Genomic DNA, 25,810 nt, shown 5'->3' with positions numbered 1-25,810 from the left:
TCGTAAAATCAGGCAGAATAAAAAGCACAAGCTGAAACCCTTAAGAGTCAACAGATCAGAGTAAAATATGGGAAAAACATTTCTCAGACAAAATCCATCATCTAAATAAGTTCCTATCATGGCATGTTATCAAGCTTAATTTTGAAATCCATAATTTTTGAACTTATGTCATGGGCTAGTCTTGAAAAGCCTCTTGCAAACTTTTAACATCCAGTTTCAAATCAAAAATAGTATATTAACAGGCTGTAGCATGGAGGGAGTACATAAATTATCATCATTGCCCTGCATGAACAGTAATTCACAGATTTGGCTCAGACACGACTTAGATGAAACAATTAACTATGTATAGTACTTAACAGTATAAAAGTAATTAATCTAGCTGCCTCATACTGGTTTGGCCTAAATAAACATGTAATAAAAAAAGCCATACGATTTTATTATTTTTTCACTCATGTTACTACTTTAGTAAGTTGGAATTTTAATATGGCAGAAGAAAGATATCTTTCCCATAAAAAAATAACACTTTCTTTTCAAATGTTAAAGTACAACTATAATCTGAATGAGTTCTGTTTATAATTGTGCACAGATGTTCTCAATTAATAGTATTATGCATTCTGCTTCACAGGAATTTGGCGAACATGATTATTTTAAATTATGGTGTAAATAAGAAAAAAATTGATTTTTTTAACCACAAGTCACATAGACTCTGTTGAGGTACTACAGTTGTGTGGCGGTGTAGCTTTGGCAAAATGTTTCAGATAAACTTGTTTTTTGCCCCATGGGTTCTGAGAGGAGACAAGTGGCCTTTGGCTTATAGACCCTTCATCAGCAGGTCCACAAGGTAAAGGGCAGGGTCATTAGTTGGTATGTGGGCAAAAAAATAAAGCAAGTATCCCTGTTTGGGCAAGAGAAAAGAGCTCAGGTGATTTCTGCGAGGGAGAAAGAGGTGCACCCCATGCAGGTCTTTTTTTAAAGTCCACTCTCAACGTATGGCTGCTCCTTTGCCTAATCTTTTTTTTTTTTTTTTTTAATATTTATCTATTTATTTGGCTGCTCTGGGTCTTAGTTGCAGCACACAGGATCTTCATTGTGGCACATGGGATCTTTAGTTGCCGCATGTGAACTCTTAGCTGCAGCATGTGGGATCTAGTTCCCTGACCAGGGATAGAGCCCAGGTCCCCTGCATTGGGAGTGCAGAGTCTTAGCCACTGGACCACCAAGAAAGTCCTTCCTTTGCCTAATCTTATAGACTATAACATGTTCTATATGACTCCATTGCCTAATCATTATATTATTATCCCTATTTCATAAATAGACAAAGAAGAGGAGGAAGCTAAGTAATTCTTCCAAAATTAAATAGCACACAAGATGTAGATCAAACTCAAACCCAGATACTTCTACTTCCAGCCAAGATGGAGTGAGAGAGATTTACTGTCTCACCAAAAACAACTATTAAAATATTATATATATATGAATATATATATGAATATATATGAATATATATATATATATACATATGAAACAATGATTTTCAAGACAGTGGACACCAGGCAACAAAGGACAGTAGTCTCTGAGGGATAGGAGACAAATGAAGTGAGCCCCAGATCACTGCCTGGAGAAAGTTCCAAGCCATGGCTCAGAAAGGATAATCCAGAAGGAGCTCCCAGGTCTCCCTGAGCTGAGGAGATGGAGCTGGGGGTCCAGAGAGGCAAGGAGCTAGAGTTCACAGAGCAGAGCACCAGACACTAGAGAGCTTTACAAAGAAAGAGCATGGAAATCTGAAAGGTGCCCCCTGTGTTTCAGTGCATGTGAGTGAGTAATCACCCAGAAGGATTAGAGGGCACACTCCGCAGAGATCATCCAGAGCCAGAAAATAGTTGTTGTTCCCACGAGCCAGAGGGGTAAAACTCATAATTCATGGGACATCAGGTAGCATATTCAGAAGGGTTTTGCCTCAAGAATAGGAAAAAATTCGACTAAATGCTTCTCTGGTCCCACCTAACAAAGCTTAAAAGCCAGATCTGAAGGAATCAAACTGTTTGCAAGTAATTTAACTGCTTCCCAGAACAAAGCTGGAGAATTTATATAGGAATACAAAAACATCCAGTATCTAACAAGGTAAAGTTCACAGTGTTTAGCCTCCATTCAAAAATTACCAGGCATGCAAAGAAGCAGGAAAATAAAATCCATGAAAAGAAAAAATCAATTAATAGAAACAGACCTAGTAATGACACAGATAATAGAATTTGTTTACAAGGCCATTAGATGACTATAACTGTATTCCATATGTTCAAGAAGCTAGCAGAAAGTCTGAACATATTGAAGAGACATGGACACTATTCAGAAGTCTAAAATAGAATTTCTGGAGCTGAAAACTCAAAGCAAGACTTCAGACACTATGATCATGTTCCTTCCACTGCCCCCACCATATTCTTCCCTGGATCATGAGTTTGATCCCAGTGGCCTCATACTTAACTACTTGCTTAATACTGAAATTCCCAGATGAATACTTCCTTTTAAGAGGGGTTTAGCATCTGAAGACAACAGACTTCCTGAAGGGCTCCACATGGGCCCTTTCCCGCCCCACTTTGACTCCCCCGCCCCCGAGGCCCTCCTCTGGCTCGTGGGGCAGATGGCACCACTGTCCGTGGGCTGACACTCCACTCTGGCATGGACTCCTCAGTAGAGTAGCTGCCAGCAGTCCTCAACATGGCACCTTCTGAATTATAAGAAAGTTTACATTATCAGACCGCCATGTTCCATCTCGATTTTCCATCTCACTTGAAAACTCTACAGTTTGAAACGGCATAAAATTTGTTCTCTTCACCCAAAGTACAATTCAAATGGAAGTTAGTATTGATACTTTTGAAGCTCCCCACCCTTCCCATCCAAGGCACTATGTATAAAATCACGAACTGTGTTCTTCCAGCCAATGAAGCAATTAACCAAAATGTACATGTTGTCCTTTTACAAGATTCAAAATATGCTCATGAGAATTAAACTATTTTTCCAACCAAGCTAAAAAAAATCAATTTACTTGTCTAGGAAGTTTTATTAGGGCTAGAATTCCAAGGAATGGATATGCCAGCCAAATATTACTGTTCATCAGAAATGCTCCGTATTCATCCAGTATTAATCCTGTGTAATTCCCTCAGTCAATGTACCCACTTAACAGCAGATATATTCTCTCTATGTATTTTTTGTGTGTGTGTTCCTAAACTTGCAGTGAATGAATTTAGAAAAAAAGTATCAAAAACACAAACGAAGCCTTGCAACACAAATGTGTGGATAATTTCATGCTTGGAACATCACAGTTCACTTTAGAAACACTTTACTTGACAATGAAGCTTTCAAGAATAAGTATTTTTCAGCACTTACTGAAAATATTTTAAAATCTCACCTCATCACCAGTTATATAACCAGGGCCATGTGGTCATTGTGGCTCTATGAAATGGCATCAGGCCCTTTCACTACTGATCATCTTTTGGGCACTAGATGATACTTTTTGAATAAATGTTAAAATAATGTGCAAGAACAAAATATCACAGATTGTGTGCTGTATTCACCCACATGGAGACATCACTTTAGTGAAATGCAACAACAGCTCTAGAAAACACAACAGTATCTTTACCAAAATATAAAAAGGAAAAAGAAAAGATAAGTTGCTGGCAGGATCAAGGAAGCGGGGAGGTGCGGTCCCGGCTGCCATTCTGAGACAGTTCTCAGACTCTGCACCAGGCTAGTCTCATGAGAGCAGGGGTGGGTAATACCTCATCCCATCACATCTCTTTGTTTTCCCACTACCTGCTACTCCTTGGTCATGGATTATTGTTGAATGTGGAAATGGAATGGGGGATGTCTAACAACAGCACACTTCAAGTATTAGTGTATTATAAAAACACTGGAATGGGGGTCTGCAGCATCTTGCTGGGGCTTGAAGTCTGTATTCTTAATTGTAAAATTAGGTGGTTGGCCTGGATCCTGAGTTGTAAATTGGCAGCCCTTGGACCAAATTTGATCTGCAAAAGAATTCTGTTTACTTCCACGCAGTGTTGCTTTTTTTTTCATTTGCTTTAGTTGAAAACATTTCAAAATAGGACATTCCACGTAAAATTTGAAATTTCCATCTTATCTTAAAAAATCAGCCTGTATCTTCCCCTGATCACCACTGGCACAATTGAGAATCCCTATCCCCACCTCCTCTGAGAAAGGGCAAGTGCCCACCACCATGCCCGCTTCACCCATCTCTGTTACTCCCAGCCCCTATGAGTATTTAAATATGTGAACCCTGAAGCATGTAATTTCTAGGGCCCATTCCAGCAGTAAAATGTTATGAATCTCTGACTCAAGTTGTCTCAATAAAAGCAAAAGACTGTAGAGAATAATATTTCAACTACATTCTAGGTTAAAATAGACTTTGCTTGGGTAGCCTGACAACCAAGACCCCATTTAGAATATTGTAATTGTGTATGTTTACAGGGACAAAGGGCATACATATAGTTTGTAGGTCACCCACCCAGCGGGTATGGAATTTGATCGTATCGCGAATTTGCCCCTCGTACAGTCTCATTGTGGCTTCTTCTTTGTCTTTGGATGTAGAATACCTTTTTTGGTAGGTTCCAGTCTTTTTTGTCAATGGTTGTTCAGCAGTTTGTTGTGATCTTGGTGTTTCCGTGAGAAGAGGTGGGCTCAAGTCCTTCCTCTCCACCATCTTGTCTCTGCCTCCCCTGTTGTCTCTAAGGGCGTACATATATATTCCTGTATTTCTCTCAAGAAGAAAAGCAATAAATATGACCCCTAAATTTCCTTCTATAGCAGAAATTTCTGTGACTTCCTGATCTACACTGAGATAAAGCTACACTCCAAACCTAAATCGAAAGTCCATAGTTACAGAATGACTTTTTCTGTAAAGAGAACATCTTAATTTGTTGGTGTAACATGAACCATGTTATTTATCTAGAGAATGGCTTTTAAGCGGATCATTGGCATGCATATAACAATGCCTACTGAAACAGACTGATTCCTAAACATATTTTCTCTGGATTAGAACCTCTTCATATCCAAAATTATTAGCATATTATGTTATTCTCACAAAGTTCTAATGAACTTCACAAATCTGCCTGCTCTATTCTGAGTACAAAAATATTTAGCCTAATTTGTTTTTCCATTATTTTATATAGTAATAAAGTAATATCAAAAATGTTATTACCAGAAATAATACAGTGTTTTATAACTATTAGAAAGTGAATCTCATGAAGTCATATTAAAAAACAACAATTACCACATGTTAAATCAGATAATTCAAGGAAGAGACTTATATGAATACTAGGGGGGCTGTTGGCAAAGATATTTTTTTCTCTGAATTCTACGCTTTGAAGGAAATTTTTGCCATTTAATTAGTTTAGGTATGCTTCATCAACCAAAGGTCTATAGTATGGTATTTTTCCCCCTCCAGCTTAAAGTAATCTTAAAATCATCTGCACTTTAGGTGTTCATACTTTCACTTATTTTAAAAATGGATCCTTCCTGGATCCTTTACATTGCTTTATGGGATTAACAACAAATTGTGTCACCATACTGTATTGTATTGATAGAGCTCTAACATCATTCCAATCTGTTTCTTGGCCATGTGTAATAATGTGACAACTTATACATATATATAAATTTATGGGGTAATTCACTTAGTATTTGATGGGGACATATGAATATATATTGAGAATATATAAAATGATAGTAAAAATAGATAATATTTATTGAGTGTTTAATATATGGCAATCTTTTTTCCCCCATGTTGTATTTAACCCTCATGTTAACAGCAAGTTTTTATCCTGTTTTAAAAGATGAGGACATTAAGGCTCAATGAGGATGAGTAAATTAGCCAGTTACAAGATTAGTCAGAGGTCGAGCCAGGATCTTACCTTTGTGACTGCAAAGCTTACGGTTTGTTTCCTATGATGCCTGCCAGCCACCAGACTCTGCTAACGTTAATTAAATTAATGTTCCCTTTTAAAATTCTAAGTACTGAATATATACCTCTTGATATATAGATTAGCTTTCCACTTCAGCCATATATTAAACTTGTTTTTATGGTATATAGTCTGTTCACACTGAATGAGTATAATAAATTATCTTTTGAGGAAATTATTTTAAACATAGAATCTTACAACAGTCTTACAAGGGCGAGGTAGAGGCTTTAGCATCTCATTCCCATTGGTCAGAGCAAGGTCCAATGAAGGTTTAATGATTTGCCTAAGGTCTCAATTTCTAGAATGGCAAAGAAAAAGCCGCCAAGTCCTCCACCCCCCAGTTCCAGACTACTGTTCGTTCTCAGTCTTTTTTTCCCTCTGTTAAACCCTGCAATCAACTGATTTCTACTCTTCAACTTCTTAAATTATGTTGCTTTTTTACTCACCACTATTGGTTTTATATATTAAGATTCAGCATCAGCATTTACCATATCTTTTACTTCCTAATTCTGAGTGTTTCCATCTGATTGCTTATTTTTGAACCTTATGGGCTTTTTCTTTATTTCAGTTTTATCCCAATTATCCAGGAAAGGCTGCCTGAGTCTTTTGAAAGCTCTGATGTTCTCAATGAAAAGACCTTCTGAATGACCTTGTTTGTCTCCCATGGAGTTGCATATCACAACTTCAAATGCCCCACTAAAATGTTACCCATTTGGCATCAGTATACAGAAAAGGCTGCATCTGTGATAAGAAGTACAGCAGTGTTTTCCTAGTGAGAGAATAGAGTTCTCAATGGGGAAAAGGGGAAGTATAATTTCCTCAGATTTAGCTGGTATTTCAAACACAATGGTGCTTTTCTTCTAGAACTAGTCAGTAAGAAATTTGTAGGGAAAATACCACAGGAACCAATAAACAATTAAAATTTTGGTCATAGAACTCTATTAATATTGGTCCTTTAGAAAGCCTTTTTTTTTTTTTCAGAAATGTTCTTCGGCTACAAAAACAACTACTCATTGCCCTTATGGATCAGTAAAGCAGTTGGGCAGAGGAGACAAGTAACAGAGACTCAAACTAAGTAACTGAAACTCTTTGGGTGACAAACTTGGAGAGATCATCAAACATTAAACTAGGTATGTTTATCCCTCTCTAACTAGGTATGTTTATCCCTCTCTTACTTTTCTCTACTTGGTTTAGTTCTCATTAGAGCCTTGATGACAGGCTACATTCAATGTGTTGATCCACAGAGGAAAAAAAGCCTAATGTGAATGCAAAGATGAACTTACATTCAAATATTGTACAGTCAGTTCAGACATTAATGACTCAGATTGACACAGCAGTTGCCTATGGCAGTGATGCCACCAGAGGGCAGGGTTTGACTTCCGGACCTGGTGGCTGCCTTCCTCCAGAGGCAACCTTGGAGTTACTATAAGAGCCATCAGATCCTTAGAAGCCCTTATAATGAATCTAAGCTCAAATTCTCTCTTCCATTGTTCTTGTACAGAATCCTAGAATTCTGGAAAATACTTAGAGAGGATAATTTCTAGAATGATCTGACAAAACAGATATTTAGTCAACTCACAATTTTAGAGCCCCTACTAAGTATTCAGCATGACCTTGAACATTTAAAGGCTACCTGACAGAATTTTATCTTTTGAGGGATCTATAGTTTCCCTGGGAAGATATGAATATAATACCACCAATAAAACAGAGTGTATAGTTAACTTACTCCATGAAAGATAAGAACTGCAGGTTATCAAGAATTGAAAGGGGAAAAATCAAAGTCCAGACCAGAAAGATTTCTCAACAACAGTACCACTGACATCTTAGACTAGATAATTCTTTGCTGCAGGGGTCTATCCTGTGCCTTGTAAGATGATTAGCAGTATCTTTGGTCTCTACCCACTAGATGCTAGTAAAACCCCCTCCTCCCTTTCCCCCTGTTATAGGAACCAAAAATGTCTTCAGACATTGCAAAATGTCCCTGGAGGGCAAAATTACCCAATTGAGAAGTGCTTAACCAGAGTATAAAGAGATGACCTTACCAAAAAAAAAAAAAAAAAAGAACTGAACCTTGAAACTTTAGAATGTCAGAAATGTAAGGACCTGCTCTCTAAGCCTCAGTTTCCTCATCTGAAGAGTGGGAATAATGGTGCCTTCCCTCATAGGTCTTGTATTAGTTTGCTAGGACTGCCATAACAAAATAACAATAGAAATTTATTTTCTCACAGTTCTGGAGGCTAGAAGTTCAAGATCAAGTTGCCAGCAGGGTTGGTTTCTGGTGAGACCTTTCTTTTTCACTCAAAGGCAGCCACCTTCTCACTGTCTTCACATGGTTTTTCCTCTGTGCAAGCACATTCCTGGTGTGTCTTCCCCTAATAAGGCCACCAATCATACTGGATTAGGGCCCCAACCCTGTGACCTCATTTAACCTTAATTACCTCTTTAAAGGCCCTATCTCCAAATATAGTCACATTGAGGATTTAGGCTTCAATGTATGAATTTGGGGTTGGGGGGGGACACAGTTCAGTTCATAACAGGGCTCTTACAGAGATGAAAGCAATTAGCACAATACTTGGCATATAGTAAGCATTCAATTAATCAAAAATGTTCCTATTGTTAATATTAAGCCACTATTATTATAAGTCCTCCATGTGAATCAGATACCAGCTGAAGCACAGAAGAGTATAAAACAATAAGTTTATTTGAACACTTGTGTGTCACTGAAGTTATGCAGCTAAAAAGTTTAAATTGACATTTTCCCCATTGACATAGCTAATTATTTCAAAGATGTTCTGGCTTCCTTTATGTGAAGATCAAAGGGCAGTAGATCCTGCATCCCCAGCACCTGATGAGTAGTAAATGACCCTGAAATAAGCTTTTAAGTGCTTTGGGGAATTTCTTTGTGTAAAGAAATTCTGTGTAAATATTTCTTGAGAGTGAGGGTGATTAAGTTCACCCTCTTAATTTGATTTATAAGTTTCACCTATCTCACAGGAGATAAGAACAAAAATAAACTAGGGAGGAAAAGAAATAAACAGTTTTGAACAGTCATGGTCTTTAGTTGGAACCAAAAAACCGTGGAGATTTTGAAATTGCAAAGAACCATGGGCCTTCCTCTGCCAAAAAACTTGTTTATAAAAACTAGAGAGTGTTAGATATTTCTACCACACTGGCTTATCGTTTGAAATTTCTGCTGGCTCAAGTGAAAGCATGCTGTCCGATATCCTACTGTGGGATTTCCTCCTTAACCACAGTTGCTTTCCGATCAGAGCCTTGTGACTTTGAGGACCAGAACACAGTCGGCTTAGCCAGCCAGAAGAACAAGAGGAGAGGTTTCATATCTCATTAAAAAAAAGGAAGCACTAACAGGGGAAAAATGGAGTCAACATTGACAGTTGCTGAGTTGAACAGTTTTATTGTTGGTAATAAAAGCAGAAATTGCTTGTTGAAAGTGAAGGTGAGAAAAGACCGAAATTGCTATGGCAAAGTTAAAAACAAGAGGAGATGGTGGTCTTGGTGTGGCACAGAATGTTTGAAAACATTCACCTCGTCCTTAAAGAGCTGCCGCTGTATGAGTAATGTGCCGCTTCACTGCATAACCCTTGTATGCAGAAATGCTACATTTCCCCTGTACAAACCAAGGGATGTGTTTATTCTACATTTAGAGGAAAAACAAACAATCGAAGGCAAAGAGGTACATTATCTTATGCAGCTCTCTTGGAAAGAGTTCATTTTTTTTGTCCTGCTCAGACTGCACACAAATACTGGGAATATATTTTAATTTCAAATCTGATAGGTGACATCTGGTAACTCATTTATTGCTAATGAAGTTTTCACAGGAAGCAGCAGTCACTGGTGTCTCATCGTATTTTTCAGTTGGCAAAGTGTTGTTTACCTTTTATTGGCCCAGCATCCGTACCTCTTATCACAGGATGATTAATTAGAGAACACAAGTAGCCCCACATAGAAATGAATGGAGAGGTAAATAATGGGAGGTAGAATGGTCTAAACTTTTTTTATTAAAATCAGTGGTGTAGTATCATTGTAATTTATATTTTAAAATTATATAGGTATCCAAGAGCATGATTAGAGCTGGAAAAACTGTCTGGTCAAGAAGCTCATTAGCAGTGCCTTCAGGCCCCTCTCTGAGCCTTTCCACCTCTTTCTGGTCCTTTAGCTTCTTCTCCTTCCAGAATCACATGCAGTTTTCCAATCCTTCTTACCCATATTTGCTTGCAAGGGAAAAACTGGTCATTTACACCACAGTGGATTTTAATAACACTACCAAAAGTCTTAAAGCTACAGGATCTCATAGCATCTCCAAATACATGATCTCATTTGATGTTCACAATGGTATTGTGAGCCAGACTGGACAGATATTTTTTCACTTCATCATTATCATGAACTTCATTATCATTATTTTCCAGATGAATAAGATGAGTCATAGGTTTGGTGAAAAGCTAAAAACTTCATAGCTCATAAGAGGTAAATCGTGTACTTGATTCAGGTCTTTGGTTCCCAGCACCATGCTCTTCCATGACCTTAACTCTGGCTCTCACCTGAGTCAGTGTGTCTCCTCCTGCAGGTAGATCTTGGTTCTAATGGGGGTATAGATGTGGGTATCATCCACCCCACCCCAGTTAAAGAAATTCCAGACATCTCGGAGTAGGTGCAAGGGTTATTTGACTAGATGACTCCTGTTCGGCTCCCCTTAGCTACTCCAGTCCTGAATGTTTAAAAGAAATACACAGTCTAATGTGTAATTCTCAAGCTGCATTTAGGAATTTGTCCTATTTCTTCAGGTTTTAATGCCTCAAAAGGGCCAAATGAAAACATTTTAGCTGATGGCACTTTTGTTGTTTGTTGTATTTGGTTTTGCCTATGAATCATGACAGGCACAGAGCACATAAGCAAGGGTTACAAACGAAGATGCCAGTAGGGCAGTGGTTTTTAAATGTTAGCGTGCATCAGAATCACCTGGAGGGCTCATTAAAATTTTGTTGGACCTCACCCACAGAGTTTCTAATTCAGTAGGTCTGCAGTGAGGCCTAAGATTTGCATTCCGAGGGAATTCCCAGGTAATGGTGATGCTGCTATTCCAGGGACCACATTTTCAGGACCATTGCTAGAAGGGCTAGGTGGGTGACTTACATGAGGGAAGCACGTATGCTGTGCTGTCCAGTTCAGTGGCCTGCCCCAAGTGGTGAATGAGCACTTGAAGTGTGGCTAGTTTCAACTAAGAGGTGCTGGAAACAAACTATACTCTGGCTTTTGAAGACTTGGTACAAAAAAAAAGAGTAAAATATCTCAATAATTGTTATATTGATTACATGTTGAAATGACAATATTTTGGGTATACTGGGTTAAATAAAATATATTATCAAAATTAATGTCACCTGTTGCTTTTTATTTTTTAATGTGGCTGCTAGAAAATGTTTAATTACATATGTGGGTCACATTATATTTCTTTTAAACAGCAATGACCTAAAGAATCAGAAAATAGAGAATGGTGGGGATTAGTGAACCACAGAGTATTCAAATCCCAAAAGCTATAAACACTTTGGGGGCCAAAGAAAATATATCTGTCAATCAGATTTAGCCTGAGGGTCCCATGTTGTACACAAACATTTGCTGCTACAATGTAAATGTAGAAGCTATACAATATCTTATCATTTTACCTTTCAGCATTAATCAAGTACCTTGTTATAATTCTTGAAGTAAAAGCATTAGATTATAATAATCAAAAATATTTCTGCTGAATTTCTGAATGAAAAAATTCCATTAATCTTTTGAAGTTCTGAGTTTTCTTTCATGAAGTTCATTTCATGTATCCTTGCATTATAGAAAGCTTATATTTTCAAAGTGCCTCCATACCTTCCAAAGACCTCACTTTTTAACTTTAACAATCTATGAAATAGAGGTGAGAACAGGTATTGGTATTCTCATTCTAAATACTTTGTAATATTTAAGGGATAACAAAGTAAGAGATTAAATTACCTATGTATGATTTTAGTGACAAAACAAGCCATTGGACAGGACTCTATTCCAGTGCTTTCTCTGTCAAACCATTCTACTACCTCTCCGTTTTTATGACATTTTAATGTAAAAAATAAAATTAAAAGTAGCATACAAAACTGTATTTGAAAAAAAATGTAACTGTGATAAAAATCAAATGGACATTACCCTTACAGAATTCATTTTCTTGGCACAAAAGTCCATTCAGCTCATCAAAACACTGACAATATAATACTTTGAAGTATTATTCTAAATAGTATATTACTGTGAGGTTCCTCTGCCCTCACCTCTATGTTTTATCTGGGCAACTGAACCACTTTGAGTATATGCTAAACTTTAAAAAGTTGTATTTTCCCCACAGAGAATCTGAGAATAGGTTCGTTTTGAATAAGTTATTTTAACAATAACATATTGTGCCACCTTTTTCATAGGATGATATAATCTTGACTCCCTAACTGCAGGGCATACTTTTAATTTTGACTTGCAGCCATGAATCAATCTGTCTTGACCCTTTCACCTGGAATTGCCAGTGAATAACACAAGGGATGCCTGAGAGGCTCATAGTCTTTGACCATAAACGGAGTGAAAACAGCTAGTCTAGATCGGGTCCAAACCTATAATCTTGACCTCATCAACCTGGAGTCACAACCAGCTATCCAAATGCTCTGCTGGGGAAACATTTCTTTGGGTTAATACATAGTTAATCTAAAAAATGGGGCAGGGGGGAACGCACTGTCACTATAACATAATGATCTTAAGTAGAGTTTCTTTATTCATCTTCAGTAAAAGGTAAAATTCTTTTCATTTCATTTTTAATAAAAAAGTTTTTATATTTAATTACAGAATGTTATTAAATCATTGTGACACTAATAATATCTGTATCAATAGATAAACAAATAGCTGGCTGATTTAATGATTTATTGGGTAATTTCTACTTGTCGAGCCACTATTGTATACCTTTTGTATATCTACCTAATATATATCTTTTGTATATTGTATACAAAAGATGTATACCTATTCGGAAGATAGATTATGAAATTTCAGTGTTTCAGGAGATTTTTTGAAGCATGTACCAGCTCCCGGATGATAGAGAGACCTAGAGAAGCTAAGTGACTGGTTCAAGGTCACCTTGCTAGTGAGTGGGAAAGCCAAAATTAGAACCCAAGTCTCCTTACACATTGTGCAGGACCAATTTGTAGACTATCATCCAAAGAATATTTCCGCTTCAATTAGGACATTGGGTAATTTGGGGAAACGTGTACAATATACTGAATATTTAATCCTTCTAGCTTCATTTAAAATTTATGGTTATATGATTTGTATAACATTAAAAACTTTAATCTGAAATGAATTGCCATGTCATATGCCATATATGGTTATATGCCATAACCTCTAACATAAAACTCATAATACATATAAATTCTATAATATTATCATCATTTCTTAAGGGTATAAATTAATTAGTGCATCCGTTCCTTCCCAATAACTTTCCTCATACCCCTTAAAGTGGAATTTGAAATGAAATAAGCAGTGTCTGCTCCTGATTTAAAGTCTCAAAGAAGCAAATGTGGAGTGGCTTCACAGATGAAATCTGGGTTTTTGTTCACAAGTTGGATAAAGCAGCTGTTGTTGACTGAGATGCCCACCTAGGAGCTGCCTTTTTCATCTTTAGAAAAAGAAAAGCTTGTAAACAGTCTCTGAAAGCCATATATTAAAAATGAGGTTTCCTCCACCTTGATGGCCAAGATACTGATCTTTCGAAATGTGGTTATGATTCCCTCAGGGAGATTCTATGAGTCCATAAGTTTGAGGAAGTAGTAAAGGACAGGGGTTCATGTATGTACAAGCTTTCTTCCAAGTTAGATGTTATTTTCCTTTTCTCCTAGTCTCTGGAACACTACTCTTTCTAAGCTCACTGGAAAACCTTCCATTGCCTTCTATATTTAACATAAGAAGAATATTTTCTACTAACACCAGTGTGTCAAAGGAAGAATATTAAGCACCTGATTAGACTTAATCACATATCTTTCATCCCTATCTTTCCTTTCTGAAATTAAAAAAAAAAATCATACTACAGAAATAGCCAAGAGTTTAGGATAGACAAGAGTGGGAGGAAATACCATAGGAATGAAGAGAGTTGTTTGGGGAGCTTGGGATATTCATCACAACCGACTTGTTTAAACTATAATTTATGATAAATTGGAGCTTCTCGAGTGGAGAGAAATTTAATTGTAGTTTAGTGTTATATTATTAGATATTAAAGTATTGAATAATTTCCAAGAAGCAAAAATTTAGGATTAACATTTTACTTTCCTTGAAATTTATACCCTAACTTGGAAGGAACTTCTGAATTTCCTTTCTTAAAGCTGAGTTCTTTAGGTTCTTGGGCTGTTTTGGACAAAGCAAAGGGGAGGACTGGTTGAGGATGACAGAATATTTAACCACCATCACCACAGTTGGTTACATATGGTATGAGCAGAAATAAAAAAGTAGCTTGCACTGTTTTCATTTCTTGTGAGGGCAGGCCATGGTGGATGATATTGACTTAGGAAGAGGGCCAGACACCACTACTTACCACTTAGAAATACCACACTTGCATTCATTAAGTTTGAAGAGATTGAATCTTAAGTATGTAATTAGTATGGCATTAATAATTTTAATAAAATATCTTTTGTATTAAGAGAAAGATTCATCTGGGAATTGCAGAGGCAAACAAAATCAACAAAAGTATTTAACATAGAGAAGTTAGGCTGGGATTGCTGACCAAAAGCACTGCATTCACCTGTGGATCTGACTTGAAAGTAATTCTGGTCACTTGCCTTATGATGCAGGCTCTTTGCCACGCTCCCTTCTTCATGGCTGCCAGGATTATCAGCCTGGAGGAGAGTGTCACGCAGAAAGGCCTGGATGCTTCATCAAAGGGCAGGATGGGGCAGGGAGAGCAAGAAGAGGGACAAGACTATATTTCAAAGCTTATTGGATCCAAGCAACTTAACTATTATCACCAAATAATGTGTAGGGCAACTTCCAGTCAAGATGAAGATAATGGATTAAGCAATCATGGATATTACCTTTTTTCTCTAAATACATAAAATATCACATTACAGCTCCGAATAAGAATTGAGACCACAGGGGCCAGAGAAGAACCAACACCAGATACACAGCTGAGATAAAGTTCTAATGACTTTATCAGAATGGAAGTAAAGACCATTAAGCTCATGTACTGAAGGCAACAGAAACTGGGTTTCCTGGTTAAAGCCAGGACTGGAAAATTACTGCCCATTGTGACCAAAGACTAAGATAACTTCTGTAGACCAGCAAAAATTTGAGAATGGGTAGAGGGCCTAATCTGCAGTATCTGCAAAGTAAGGGGTTGGAAACTAGGCTGAGAATTGGCATTAAAAGCTTTTCCAGATCAAGTGAGTGTTTTATGCCCAAGCAGAAATTTTACCACCACTGCCATCCACTCAGGCCTCCTAAAGAAGTTAATTCCCACTAGAGATTAACTCGCAAAGATTATGAAACCTAAGATGAAGGCAAATGCCAAGAAAGAGCGTCTATAGATGAAGCAAATAGAATTTATACCTGAAGAACTACAAATAGTAAAGCAATTGGATAGGGGCTCTTCACATACAGATGTTCAAAATGGTTAAGGAGATAAGGGTAGAAATAGACCCCATAAAATAAGAACAGAAGGTTAAGAAATAAGAACAAGTGGATTTGAAAAAGAAACAAGTAGAAACCCTAAAAATTTGAATGCCAACTTCTATGATTCAATGAATTCACAAACGGATACTAACAGTTGTTCCCTGTAGAATGCCTCATTCATTACTGGGGGAAAAACACACAGGAGCAGAAACAGTTGCTTTCTAATGTCTGAATTATAAGATAGGAGCAATAAAGAGAATGCCTTTTGAACAGGATGGTGTATTGAGCTGTCCAGCACTACAGGCAAATAACAAACACTGGCCTACTCTTTTTGATATTTAAGAAAGATACTTTGGGGCACAGTGGTTAAGACTCCATGCTCCCAATGCAGGGGGCCTGGGTTCGATCCCTGGGCAGGGAACTAGATCCCACGTGCATGCCGCAACTGAGAGTTCACATGCCACAACTAAGGAGCCCCGGAGCACAACTAAGGAGCCCGCCTGCTGCAACTAAGACCCGGTGCAACCAAATAAATAAATATTTTAAAAAATAAATAAAAGGAGATAATAAAATTAAATAGAAATTTTAAAAAAAGAAAGATACTTAGATAGATTATCCTAAAATATAATTATTTGGCCGTTTAGTTCTCTCTTTATTATCATAGGAAACTTCAGGGTATTTTTTTTTTCTTCAGATTGCAAACTCATTAAAAAAGGAGCTTGTAATGAACAATTTAATTAGATTGGTTTTGGCTTGCCTAAAAGCTTAAGGAGGTATTAATATTCTAATCAAAAGTCTTGGGGAAATATTCTTAGAATTAAAAAAAAAAGAAAAAAGAAAATCTTCTTTCTTAGGTTCCTTTTTAAGAACCAGGGAAGCTGTCAAGGAATGAAAGGTAACTCCTACTAAAGCAAGCAGTAGATAAATGTGGTGTGGCCACCATGAACCAACCTTGTGTTTGTAGCAGACTGAAAGTTCCCACCTGACTCATGGCAAATTTATTCATCTGCTTAAGATTATTTTTTACTCATACTTTGAAAGAAAAACAGCTTGGTATTTTTAGCCTTTTAATGGCAAGAGAAAGAGCTTACCAATGATAAACCTTTTTTTTAAATCTCTCATGCTTTTTTGATCCATGGCTGAGTCAGGACTTGCCTTGCATTCAAAAAAATAATAGTAAATATTCAAATAAAACACATTTATTAAACACTTACTATTTGAAAGGCCCAGTGCTTTCAAGTTATTGCATTTAATTACTACAATAATTAAGTGCAGTAAGAATCATTGCTCCCATTTCTTACAGATGAGGAAACTGAGGCTTATGTTCAGAGAAAAATTGGGTGACTTATCCAGAGCCACACAGATTTGTAAGTGGTAAAGGAAGATTCCATTACAAGCATTTTGACTCCAAATTCCATCTTCTTTACCCCAAGAGGAAATGATGTTGTGGAATTCATGTAAACCACAGAGCCTGAGTAAAAGCTACGGTGAGACCCAGAAATAGAGAGAGGTGGATCCTCCTGTGTTTTTAATCAGTATCCTACCTGCCTATAACCCTACTGGAAGAAGAAGCAGGATGAAACAGAAAAGGAGCTGCTTTCTGGGACTCAAAAGTTTGGTGTCCTGGGAGATCACATCTCTCTCTCCTTCAGCTGCTCACCAAAATAGCACACTTTCAAGCTTCAAAGAGAAAAACAGCCTACTCTTTACCACTTATTTATCATCAGTCTAAGGTGACTCCAATCATAAGAGTTCCATTTTCTCTCTTTCTCAAGAACCAAGTTTCTCTAGGGAAACCTATAAGTGGCAACAGTGCAGACTAAGAGAACAATATTTCTTACCTACCAGTATGGCCTGTGTCACCCTCCCATCCAGTACACATTCAGACCCCACACCCCTGCCTGGAAGGTTGTACACTATCTGTAAATTTACAAGAGCAGTTTCCCATAGATGAAGCTGCAGACATTTATAAGGAGGGAAAAGTTCAAGCGATAACAAAATCTCTACTCCACCTTAGCTGGCCAGATGGTTGCCTTTAACTTCTAACCACTCTGTTTCCCATACATCCTCCAAAGTCCAAGTGCCATCTCTGGGAAATGTGCCTGATAACTCCTGGACATTCCCACCATCAAGCTGGGTCAGTGATAAATACAGAACATTCCACATGCCTCTGGTATGGTATAGTATTCAACACACTGGAGATAATTTTGGCTTGAAGGCTCCTGTTCCCCCAGCTAGACTCAAATCATCCAAAGCAGGAGAAGGACTGTGGCTTTATTCACTTTGCACCCCTGACCCCAGCACATAGTAGGTGTTTAGTGAATATGGAACGAATGGATGACTGCCTGCTGAATGCACTATTTTGCATTTCTGCTTTCTTGTACTTGCTCCTGCTATTTTCACCCCCTGAAATTCCTCTCCCTGACGCCTTACTAGATAGGAAGTTTTGGTCATTACTTATATAAACATTTATATAAAATGTCCTTCCAGTTAGTATATTCAATGCTATGCCCAGAGTTTCTCAAATAATATACTCATTAAAATAATACATACCTCATTCAAACTTCCAGGGATGTTTCCCTAGTTGTTCAGAGCAACCTTTTACATTTTAAATATTAGTCAATATGGATCGATGGAAACTTAAGAAAAGGCTGACCTCAGAATGTGAAGGAATTGGAGTCCAAAACCATGTTTATAAATGGGTCCTTTCAAATGCATATTTTTCCACTGAAATTCTTTTATAAATGATGGTTATAGTTCCAGCCTAGTCAATAGAGTTCTACCCCCTCTAGACAAAAAATGGGACCAGCAAGGGTTGTGTGCCCTCAAAGTGAGGTCAAGAGAGGAAAGAGAGTTTCCTCTCTACTCTTGTGCACCCAAGCTCAGGGCACCCAAGGAATCCGAATGAATCCAGTTTATTCCTTCCTAACATTTAGTGCTCATATGCCCAAACTGAAACAAATATTTAACTCTGCCCTATTTTCAGTTCAACCCAGGCTACTTTTAATCTTTGAGATTCTTTAACCTTGACATTTCCAATTTTTTCCTAGGCAAAATCCAACTTATCACAACTAGATGTCAGAAGGAGAGCAAATAAGTAAATGAATCCACTTTAAGGTATAAATGACTGCTAGCTCATAAGCTTTTTAAGAAGCATTTAATTTTTAATAGAGAATATTTGTTTACCTAAATGAATTTCTACTTTTAAATTGGCATAATTTCAGCAATTATGAATTTTTTAAAAACTGAAAAAATCAGGAAAGTGTAGAGAAATCCTTCTGGGTGAGGAAGAAGTAGGTCAAACCTTCCTGAGAGCCTAGACCTAGTTTCTACTAAGTTATTCCTTATTTTTATCTTCTTCTGTTTTGTAAACTACAGATTTCTAAAAGTGCCAAGGGTTTTTTTGTCAGTTTGGTTTGGTTTGGTTTAGGATTAGATTTGGGTTTGGGTTTTGGCTTGTTATCCAAGGTGAAGCCCAGGTTGACACTGAGTATTTTCTGTCAGATTCTTTGGGAGCAGAATATAAATTGATTTCATTAGCCCCTAGAAATTAGTCTCAATACTCTCTACTTGTAGCTTTCAGTTATATAATATTCACTCATTCATTTGTCCACTTGCTCTCTTATTTATCAGACATTTATCATCTGCTTCCAGGAAGATGTCAGGGCCTATACTAATGAACAAGATGCTTCGAAACAGGCCTTACCCTCAAGCCACTGACAGACCAGTGGAGAAGACAGATATGTCAACATACCATTATAATATATAGGTCAAAACCTACATCGAGAGTGCCAAATCAGCACAAAAAATGGAACAGCCAATTGCCCAGACAAGTCAGGAAGGCTCCACAGAGGATGTGACATTTGCCTGTTGTGGATGCTGATGCCCCCATGAATGAAAAGAGAAGAAAGGGATTTAGATTATATAGTCTTGAGTACAAAAGGAGAAGATAATGAGGGCATAGAGCCAAAAACTTGGGTAGGGAGAATAACTGCCTCCTTGGGGGAGGCAAAGAGGCCACTTAAGAACCTCTCTTTCCCAGTGTTACCTCTTAAAATCTGGCTACTTGAGACTCATCCTTTTCATAGCACCACTTTGCACCAAGATGGACACCACCTTAAGTGCACGAGTTCATCCAGCTCTCCTGGATGCCAAGCACAGCTATCCTGGGCAGACTATTAATGTCTTATTCCTGTTCCTCTTCTTACCCAGGATGATTTGCTACAAGTGGAATGCACACCCATGCTCATCTAGGGACCCACTCCTGGTGGAGCAATAGGGTCTTTACCCAACACCACTACCCTGCCTGGCCAGCCTCGCCTGTGCCTAGGGCTGGCCTTCACCTCAGAGCCTGCCTGTGCCACACCCTGCCATGTTATCCTCACAGCATCTTCAGCTTCCCTTCCAAGGGCTTTTTGATAGACTCCTGTCTAGGGCAGAATATGATGCTTTTCTAAATCACATAAATGAATGGCTTGATTGTTGATTATGTAAAATATTGGAGCAAATATTTGCGAAAGTCTCTATGGAGCTCATTCCTGAGCATCTGATTCTTCCTAAAATCCTAAAGAACCGCTGCTATCTTGAGCCCCCCCAAAACACATGTTTTATTGATAATCCTGACCTAATCTATTTATTTGACATCCCTGTTAGACAAATGGTTAACCTCAGAGTTAACTCCAGAAATGGCTTGTGGGCACAAAAGTTAGGAGATTCAGGCCCTTTTGCTAGACTGGGGTGGAAGTTAAAGAATAAGTGGTAACTGCCTGTAGTGACCTGGAAAACCATGGAAAGAATGCTGTTCCCCAAAGCCTTGAGCCCTCCCTTTTATCCCCTCTTAAATCAATTCCTCAGAACCTAGAGGCAGCTATTCAGACCACTTAAGGGAGGATGCTAATAATTTTGATACCTAAGATTGTGACATGAAAGAAATGGTTCAAAGAATAAGATACGTATGTGTCACATTTCTGAGGTTAAAGACAAATTAATTAGCCTCAGGAAAAACTCAAGTCTTTCTGAATAACTAATTTAATTCAGTAGTATTTTCTGAGATTTAGATTATGTTTTTCTAATCAATTTGGAAGCTAGGATTTACTCCTAGGAAAAAGGCAAAGGACCTAGATGAGTATTCACATAGGACCCCACATCTACTTGTCTGAAGGATCTTTATCATTTCCTAGAAAAGCAATATGTTCTAAAACTTAATTTAAATGTGCAATCTTAGGTTTTATCAGTTCACAGCTTTTCTCCAGAAAATATGGTCTAATTTTTTTCCTAAAAACTAAAGTTGAGTTACTGTATTAATGATTGAGAAAACTATTCATTTATAACTGGAAGTTAAAAATTTTTTACCTTTTCATTTTTATTTTTTTCTAGGTGCATTTGGCATAGTGTCTAAGACCAACTAACCCAGGAGATCAAAATGATCCTCAACTCTTCCACCGAAGATGGTATTAAAAGAATCCAAGAGGACTGTCCCAAAGCTGGAAGGCACAATTACATATTTGTCATGATCCCTACTTTATACAGTATTATCTTTGTGGTGGGAATATTTGGAAACAGCTTGGTGGTGATTGTCATTTACTTTTACATGAAACTGAAGACTGTGGCCAGTGTTTTTCTTTTGAATTTAGCACTGGCTGACTTATGCTTTTTACTGACTTTGCCACTATGGGCTGTCTACACTGCTATGGAATACCACTGGCCCTTTGGCAATTACCTATGTAAGATCGCTTCAGCCAGCGTCAGTTTCAACCTCTATGCCAGTGTGTTTCTACTCACATGTCTAAGCATTGATCGCTACCTGGCTATTGTGCACCCAATGAAGTCCCGCCTTCGACGCACAATGCTTGTGGCCAAAGTCACCTGCATCATTATTTGGCTGCTGGCTGGCTTGGCCAGTTTGCCAACTATAATCCACCGCAATGTATTTTTCATCGAGAATATCAATATCACAGTTTGTGCTTTCCATTACGAATCCCAAAATTCAACCCTCCCCGTAGGGCTGGGGCTAACCAAGAATATACTGGGTTTCTTGTTTCCTTTTCTGATCATTCTTACAAGTTATACTCTTATTTGGAAGACCCTAAAGAAGGCTTATGAAATTCAGAAGAACAAACCAAGAAAAGACGATATTTTCAAGATAATTATGGCAATTGTGCTTTTCTTTTTCTTTTCCTGGGTTCCCCACCAAATATTCACTTTTCTGGATGTATTGATTCAGTTGGGCATCATACATGACTGTAAAATTTCAGATATTGTCGACACCGCCATGCCCATCACTATTTGCTTAGCTTATTTTAACAATTGCCTGAATCCTCTCTTTTATGGCTTTCTGGGGAAAAAATTTAAAAAACATTTTCTCCAGCTTCTGAAATACATTCCCCCAAAGGCCAAATCCCACTCAACCCTGTCAACAAAAATGAGCACGCTTTCCTACCGCCCCTCAGAAAATGGAAGCTCATCTACCAAGAAGCCTGTCCCATGTATTGAGGTTGAGTGACACACTTGAAACCTGTCTGTGAAGTCAACTTGTTGAAGAAGGAGCAAGAGAAACATTCCTCTACAACACTTCACTACCAAATAAGCATGAGCTACTTTTCAGAACTAAAGAAGAAAATGGATTATGTGTACTGAACTGACTTTTCTAAAGCTCTGAACAAAAGCTTTCCTCTCCCTTTGCAACTAAACAAAGCAAAGGAACATTTTGCATCAGATAGACGATGTCCACTCAAAGAATGATGTCAGAAACTGGACGAGTGTGTTGATTTGGAAAATTTTACTGGTAGAAACACCATCTCCCCAGTCTGCTCTTGTTCCGTTATTTTTGATTTCCACATAAAGGTACTTAGAATATGTTAAAACTTGAGACGAGCAACAGGAGATCAGAGCTCAAGATTGCTCTGCCCAACTTCCAAAGGGCAGCAAAGCTTTTGTGCCTATTTACCTATTAGCAACGGTGGCCCAGTTGTACCTGCTACTGCACGTTTTATACAAAGACTTGCTAAGCAGTAGTTGTCAGGTTGCAGAAGTTTATGTGAAATTCAGCCAGTGTCTTATAGATTCACACTGCCAAAACATGCCTGCTAAATGGCTTATTTGTATAATGATGTTACTAAAGTCACGTATAAAAATTAAACTACTTGTAAAGGTGTTATTCTGGTCCCAGGCAGTAGTGTCTTCCTAGTCATATTAGTTTTATTTCTTATCTGAGAAGTATATATATTTTGTGGTAAAAAGATTATATATCATAAAATATGCCTTACTATTTTAAAAAGTATATATTCTACCTATATAGGTATATCTCTAAACTGTTGTTATTTTATTAAAATCTGGCAAAGTTATATTCACATTAAAATAATGTTATTGTAATGTATTTAATCTTCATTACTTAAAATAGATGCTGATTTATTTTTAAAACAACTGTGAATAAGTATAAACATATTTCTATTTAAATTTTGATACAACTGATAGTTTAATACTGTTGGTTTTAGATTTTATATCCTGCCATGAAAAGATAAAGAACACACTTTATTCCACTGTACGACATGGAGTAAATACACCATTTTGAATTTTCCAAAGTTTTTCATGCAACAAAGAAAAAACTCATTCCTTTTAACACTAAAATAATATATTATTTTACACAGAATTTTTTAATAATAGGATTTTTCTATTCACATACATGATTATTGTAAGAAATATAGGAAAGCAGTAAAAAAAAAAAGTCATATTTAGTTCTCCTGCTCAAAAATTACCATTTTTAACATTTAGGTGCAATGTTCTACTTTTCTTTTATTCATTATACACACGTACATGTATAAATCATGATATTGGAGTCATAAAGTATATAGTATTTTGTATACAAATTTTTCACTTAATGTCATAGCATAGTAGTTTGCTACACCATTAAATGTTTTTCTAAACATTTTAATAATTGTATAACATTACAAAATACAGACACATCATGATACAGTTAGCTAGTATTCAAATTGGAACATTTAGCTTTTTTCTGATTTTTCAGTATCATAAATTGCATTGTACCTGAACATTCAAGTACATGAATCTGATAAATCCCTCATGATACACTCCTAGAAGTGGTACAACTGAGTATACAGATATGAATGCTTTTAATATTCTTAATACGTATTGCCAAATATTTTCCAGAAAACATAACAATTTACAACACTACCAACTATGTATGACATCTCACCACAGCCTCAGCAGCGTGGAATATATACTAGATTTAAGCAGAAAAGGAAAATTTACTGCAAGAATTCAGGGGCCACATGCAAGAGCAAGGATGCAACTGCACTGAAGAAAGTGCTGTTGTGTTCCTGCTCCCCTTGGAGCATCCTAGAGGCCTCTGCTGCTTTGCCCTGCACAGAGCAGGCAGAGATACTCATCTGACTCCAGAAACAGTGGCCAAGGATTGGGCTGATGTATAAAGGAGCTGATGGGAGGCGTGGCTGAGGGGGAGCATTCAGAGAGGCCTCGGTAGGCTGGACAGAATCTCCACAAAGCAGCCTATTATCGTTCACATTCCCAAGGATAGAGTTATTTTGTGAATAAATGTGGTTACATGTGCCTCATTTTCCTTTTATATTATTTTTAATTTCACTGATATAAAATGCCAGCCACTAACTCCAAACCATTTTCACAATCACCTCCAAAAAATAAATTCTAGCTTGTCTCAAATTATAGTGTAGACTTACCCTATTTGAAATCCCTCTGAGTCAGTTGTGTAACAATTCATTTTTCATTCAATAATCATCTTAAGCCAAGTGATTACAAGTACTTCAAACTTGCTGAAACACTTAATAAGTTATAGCTGATAAGATTTCTGGTAGACAATTGTATTTATTAACTGGTGTGAATAACAAGCTCCAAGCCTTGTTTTCATTTTAATTTCACCAAATTATACTGTGATTTTTCCCCATCCCATCTTGTGAAATAGATACTGATAACTTCATGATTAATCTTGCTTTATCAGTGAGACCAACTTAATACTGAAGTTGAGACTCTACTTACCAAAATGTTAGGATGGTATGCCATGATTTATTCTTCATGAACGTATTTAGAGGTTAAGTGGATTCCTTATTTTTTGGAATATTTTTAAAATTAATCAGAAAGGAATATTTACCATGAGGATCTATGTGCCCAACAGAACTCAAGGTCTATATATATATATATATATATATATTTTTTACATTCCAATCCTTGTTTCCCCCATGAAAGATTCATCTTTTCAGTCAATAATTCATTAATTCATGGATTCAATAAATTTTGTATTGCTTACCTATTCTGTGCTGGAGGACTAGAGTTATATAACATTCAGCTTAAAATGCACAGTAAACTTTTCAACCAGCTGCTGTGGGGAGTATGAAAGCAAGCCAAGTGAGAAGTAGCTTGACTGCCAATCCAAGGAAAAGCTCACAAAGGTTTGACGCCACAGTTTCTCAGTTTTATAACTCTGTATACCAGGCCAATTTTTTTCCAACAATACATGCCAACCTGGAGGACCAAAGATGGGAAAGTAGATTCAGACAGGTCACAAAAGTGAGGTGAAGTGAGTGGAGAAAAGGAGTCCCAGGGAATTTTGAATACCGGTATGAAGGGTGATTTCCCTGAGAGCAGTGAAGAAAATAAATCAGGAGCAGATGAGATACAGAAGACTGAGGAGTGGTAGAACCCTGGGGACAGCGACACACTGCCTCAAATGTCAGGGTGTAAACCCCCAGGAGAGCTGCATACAGATGTTTAGGCCCCCCCGGGCCATGTTGGATCCACTAGACCCAGACCAACCAGAGGAAGAAAGAACCTAAATATCAGGAAGGGAAGCAAGTAATAAACAGTAGACAATGGTATGTGGCAAAACTCAGCAATTTTTATATATTTCAGGTTGCGTTTTGGGAAAGCAAAAGTCCTCTGAAGAACTATCCATACTGGAGGTTTTGATGAGACTGAAGAATAAATGTAAAGGGAGTAAGGAAATGGAAGAGGTAGAATATTGGAGCTAACGATCATAGAGTCAGACTTTCACAATTTAAAACTTTGAATCAGTTAAAATATGACATCTGCAACTACAGCCACTCTTACCTGATGGCTATGTGTAGTTCTACCTGTGGAACGACCTGCACAGTGTCCCCTTTTTCCTTATCATGGGGATTTCCCAACTCACCGAA

At 37.4% G+C, this 25,810-nt stretch overlaps 1 protein-coding gene across 4 annotated transcripts in view; it reads left to right on the top strand.

Moving 5' to 3' along the window:
- Positions 1–22,959, top strand: part of AGTR1 (angiotensin II receptor type 1) — a 44,074-nt gene extending 21,115 nt beyond the window's left edge. For 2 of the 4 annotated variants that reach the window (XM_061193566.1, XM_061193567.1), the window contains 2 exons: positions 6,948–7,096; positions 21,006–22,959. In XM_061193566.1, the coding sequence (XP_061049549.1) occupies positions 21,052–22,131 (1,080 nt within the window). In that variant the 5' untranslated portion in view covers positions 6,948–7,096; positions 21,006–21,051 and the 3' untranslated portion in view covers positions 22,132–22,959. Of the gene's footprint in view, positions 1–6,947; positions 7,097–18,675; positions 18,747–21,005 lie in introns of those variants that run through there. The other 2 variants (XM_061193569.1, XM_061193568.1) reach the window with 2 other exon arrangements.
- The last annotated feature ends 2,851 nt before the right edge of the window (positions 22,960–25,810 follow it).

The sequence above is a fragment of the Eubalaena glacialis genome, chromosome 6 (assembly GCF_028564815.1).
Source record: "Eubalaena glacialis isolate mEubGla1 chromosome 6, mEubGla1.1.hap2.+ XY, whole genome shotgun sequence".
Taxonomy (NCBI): domain Eukaryota; kingdom Metazoa; phylum Chordata; class Mammalia; order Artiodactyla; family Balaenidae; genus Eubalaena; species Eubalaena glacialis.
The sequence above is the reverse complement of the archived record's forward strand: the minus strand, read 5'-3'. Positions and strand labels throughout refer to the sequence as shown.